At 35.4% G+C, this 5,089-nt stretch overlaps 1 protein-coding gene across 1 annotated transcript; it reads right to left on the bottom strand.

Moving 5' to 3' along the window:
• Positions 1-215: 215 nt before the first annotated feature.
• ifng1r (Interferon gamma-related) lies at positions 216-1,679 on the bottom strand. Its single transcript, XM_026223101.1, has 4 exons — positions 1,247-1,679; positions 1,006-1,068; positions 716-925; positions 216-370 (listed from the first exon to the last, which is right to left on the bottom strand). The coding sequence occupies exons 1-4, from the start codon at positions 1,403-1,405 to the stop codon at positions 302-304; spliced, it is 501 nt and encodes a 166-aa protein (XP_026078886.1). The 5' UTR covers positions 1,406-1,679; the 3' UTR covers positions 216-301.
• Positions 1,680-5,089: the final 3,410 nt, after the last annotated feature.

Raw genomic sequence — 5,089 nt, 5'->3', positions numbered from 1 at the left:
TAAAGTTTCCCATCAGTAGAGTGGCTATCACTTTCTTGAATTGAATATTTTTTAATAATGACAATTTTTTTATTTACTTGTTTATTTATTTATTTTTTTCATTTATTCATTCATTATTCAAAACATGTTTGAACATCATCTTTTTGTTTGTGCATTTTATAAATAACCACACAACATATAAATTAATACAAAATTTGTCATTTTATTTGTTTAACAGTGGAATAATAAATAATGCTTATTAAAATAATTGACAGCGAGTGAAATTAAGATGATTCTCGGTGATTGTCCCTCTCGGTTTTCCTCAGTAGGCCAGATCATACAAAATGAGAAAGGAATTTAGTGCTCCTTTCTGGATTTTGCCATTATTCACCTGATTAAAAACAGACATATACAGTATGTCATATATCATAACAAACATTTAACTTTAATTTACGGATTGTAATTACAATATTGCGCTATTCCATTAAAAACTAAGTTACTCTTTATGGAAAGTATTGCATTACATTACTTTCGCATTACTCATTTCTTATTTGTTTTTAATAACAAAAACCCAAAGTAATACTTTTGGCACCTTATATTAAAAAGTAAACGAATAATTTAAAAGTAATGCATTACTTGTAATGCGTTACCCCCAACACTGGTTACAGATCAACAAAAAATTATAATCTTGGCAATCCTCACAACATTTATGGACATCTATAATCTTTATTATTACCTCGACTGAGTGAATGTCCTGAAGCTCCCTCCATACTTTCTGTTCTTCACTGTACTTGTGTCTCAGCATTTTCACCTCAGTCATTACATCTCTGAGGCTGGTTTTTGTTTCTTCATTCTCAGCTTTCCCTCTCATGTCTTGAAAAATTGTTTCAGTGATGTTCAACATACTATCAAGCAGCAGAGACTGACAAGTGCAGGAGGCCTTGGACTAAAAGAAATAAGTATCATTAGCATTAAATTTTTTTAGATTTTAGCATTATCAACAGTAACAACGGTTTAAATACTTACATTCAGCTGATGCAGATGAGAAGACAAAACAGATTTTCCAAACCATTCTGTACCAGTTGTATGCTAAAAAGCAGAAATAAAAGAATGACTTTTACAAATTAATTGCATTGCCCCATACCATTGTTGTCGATCTTATACTAGCATCACCATACTGCAATATCAAACTGAGGAATAAAGTGATTTATGCTTGCACAAAACATGTTTAAGAACAATGCAGAAGTCACCAGCAAACTGTACTTACATAATGCTTTTGCAGAGACTCGATTTTTTCTCGTACGTTCTTCAGCATTTGCTCTTTGTCCTTTTGGGACTGTGGAAGTCTGGCTCCGACAGTTCCTTGAAGAGACACTATTAGGAGAAGTGCACATATCAGGTACACCATGTAAAGCCGACAATACATTTTTGCTAAACACACAACTGTAAACACAGTGCCGGAACGTGAAACAAGTCAGCAGGTGAGTGATTTTGACGAGGATGGGGCTGTGGGTTTATATAGGTGCACAACTAAGAGCAACGACATGATGGTGACAGGGGAAGCCCATCTGGTTTGGGGTTTCTGTGGCATAATTTTCGAAAAAGGTTTCCTAAATTTCGGAGATATCCTGCCTTCACCCAACCCCAAACCCAATGGCCAGCTTTCATAAGGATTCATATGACTGTTGTTTATCGAATATTGTCATGGTTGCAAGCCACCGAACAAGCCTTCACGAAACTGAGTTGGCGGCCTGTTCAAATGAACTGACTCTGCATATTGAAAGTTGGATCATCACCACATATAGTATATACTTAGAGATTGTGGTATTATTTGATAACTAATGGCTATCCTTTTTTTTCCCATTTTTGTGTTATGCAAGTATAGAATTTATGTATTAAAGCCCCCCACCCAAAAAAAAAAGATGTTCTGGTAAATCACACTTACGTCATTAAAAAACTCAAAAATGTTGATGTCATTCAAAATAATGAGATACTAAGTCAAAATTATCTGATAAATTCTAATTATGACATACTATAAAATAAAAATGGATAAAAAGTTGATTTGAAACTGACAGTTGAATGATTTTTTATGTTGTAATTATATTTTTTTTATTTCATAATTATGACTTCATGTCTTCATTTCAGTTTCAGTTTCTCATTTTTATTTAAGAATTTTGTTTTATGTCATTTCTGGTGTCTCATTTATGATTTTCTGTAGTATCTCACTGTCAGCTTTTTATTTCATAGCTTTTCAGCTCATAATTGTGATTTTTTCATGTTATTGATGTGATGAATGAAATGAGTTTCCATTGTGTATTTTTGGTAATACCAGACGTTTTGTGTGTGTGATTATACATCCATCTGAAATCTCTTCCATCTCACATTTCAAATATTCACAAAATGTAATGGTATTCCTGTATAGTTTAATGCACGGCATTCAATTCTTTGTGATTGTGTTGATATAGATGATTATCAAAAGCATGCATTCACATCGTTTTTGAACCTTTATGTACATGCATTTATAAATGCATTCCTGCACATCTATTTGTTTTATCTGTGACACAAGACCTACTTATTATTTAACTGCTAAAAGATAAAATCAGAAATGATTCATGTTTTGTATTTTTGATCTATATGCATTTCTGTAGCATTTGTGGTTAATCTGTGGTTTGCATAAGATTTGCTTAAGTTACATTTCACAGCCTGTGGCCACACAGTTTTTCAGTTGAATTCCCCATCATACATACTGTTTGTGTGGCAACGTCAGTTCTCTGAATCTGAACCTCAGAAATCATCTCAAACGAGTCTGTCGGCACTTAAAACCGTGTAGTTCAAGTTGTGCATGGGTATGCTCAGTGACCATGATGATCAGTGAGATGAATAGATATGAAGAATGAAAATGCTCTCTGAAATCACCAGGTGGCATCACTGGGTAAAAGCACATGCAACTACTTGAATTTTTCAATTGACAGCCATTCCTCAGGAAAACAGTTAAAACTGTTTGTGGTCTAATTGGCTAGTGGTTTTAGTAATCATGGCTTTAAAAAAAGTGTGGTAACTCTTTAGAATGCTGTTCTTTCATTAATGAAAAACCACAACAGGACAAATGGGTGACACAATATTAACATTCTAGTAACTACTATTAACTACCAAGAAACTGATTGAGTATATATGAGATAAAAAGCTTGTTTTTGATTCACTAATATTGAGCTACCACATGAGTGTTGTTACGTACTCATAGTTCATCGTTAGTTAGTGATAGATCAGTATTCTAACGTGTTACCACCCAGTGTTCACTAAAACTACCAGCTAGTTGGACCACAAATAGTTGTGACACATCCAACCCCAACCTTTATAGATCGAAACTGTGTCACTGCGAGGCTTTACCAAGTAATTTAACTCTACACTATCCATGAATCGATGTGATCCTGTTCGAATACTTTTTAAAAAACCTAAAGCTTTGCCGAAGACAACGAACCATGAGCGAAAAGAGTTGGGTCGAGGGCCTTCCAGTCCCCGCTCCTTATTGGAAAAGAGCGTGATTCAGCTGTATTGTTAACTGAGTCACTGAGTCAATGACCTAAGTGCTTCCTCCGTGGCCTCTCCATCTGCGTAGCAGCTGCAACTGTGAGTTTCCAGTGAGCTTGCTGTGGTCAGGTGCGTGCTTAGCGCCGCTGCTTCTGAGCACTGGAGACAAAATTCACCCGATTTCTCACAACTTTTTCCTCGTTTGCGAGGAGGATTTGAGGTGGCATTTTACTCAACGTTCCAATGAATTATGTAAGCACTTATGGTGGAATGAGGTTTATGATAAAGTTACTGGAGAAGCAGAGTATTTCCATTCAACATATGCAAATTAAGTAGTGTGTGCTAATGGTTCGATATGTATATGATGCTCAATATTTATTTTGTTCATTTATCTTATGGATATTTCATCCAGAAATGAAAAGTCTGTCATCATTTACACATATTTACTCACCGAGAAGAATGTTGGTAACCAAATTTGACAGCAGCCATTGAGTTCCATAGTATTTTTATAGAAATGGCTACCATCAACAGTTTGGTTACCAACATTCTTCAAAATATTTTTATCTTCAAAAACTGAAAGAAAATAAGAGTTTTCGGGTTTAGAACAAGTGGCTGGTGATTAAATGGTGGCAGCGTTTTTATTTCTGGGTATCTCTTTAAGTCACAAAGGTGCCTTATTTATTTTTCAAAAATGTGTATTAAAACTTAAAGAGATAGACTTACTCATCATTTAATCACCATTATGTTATTCTAAACTCATATGGAGCTTGACCATTCTTCTAAGGATCTCTATTTTGTTGTTTCGCAGACTAAAGCATGATGGATGAGTAAATGATTTTCATTTTTGGCTAACCTATGTTTTTAGTGATTGCACCTAACAGGCAAATGTGTTTAACCTTAAGGGCATGACTGGCTGATGTGAGTAAAATCTAAACTTCCTAACCTCTTGAAACTCCAAGCTTGCAGTTTTGATGTAACCAGCATTTGCAAAAGTTGCTTGTGTGGCTATGAAGAACAACAGTGTTAGAGAAAGTTGTGTTTATTTGTGCATCTGAGTGTTTGTGTGTGCATGCACATGCATGCCCGCGCCCTTTCGTTGCACCAGAACTGAGCATAGGTTGGGTTGTTTGGTGGCGATGTGAGAGAGACGTTTGTGGTCGCGTTTCATGGTGCTACGACTTCCAGGAACTGCAGCTATGATGACAGTGACAGAGTTGGCCATATGATTGAATACATTTGTTTAGTTTTAAAAAAAGAGAGAGGGACTCAAAAAGTCATGCTTAAAAAAAAACGACTTTAAACATGACTGCAGCTAACTGTGATTGTTTGCTGCATTGTATTGTGCAACATTTTAATTAGGAATATATTAGACACTTTTGAATTGGATTATAATCGTGCTCAAATTTGCATGTTGGATACCTTGCTTGCAGACTGTGTCTGTCAAGTTGGCAAATATTTAAATGCAGCTGAGAGTGCAATACCTAAAAATGAACCACTAGAGGGAGCCAATGAAGAAATAGTGCAGTCTGGGGTTGCTTGAGTATGACGTCACACCTGTCGTTCTAATATCAGATCCAGTACA

Source organism: Carassius auratus, chromosome 4, assembly GCF_003368295.1.
Source record: "Carassius auratus strain Wakin chromosome 4, ASM336829v1, whole genome shotgun sequence".
NCBI classification, from domain to species: domain Eukaryota; kingdom Metazoa; phylum Chordata; class Actinopteri; order Cypriniformes; family Cyprinidae; genus Carassius; species Carassius auratus.
Note: the sequence above shows the minus strand (reverse complement) of the source record. Positions and strands in the feature narration are given on the sequence as shown.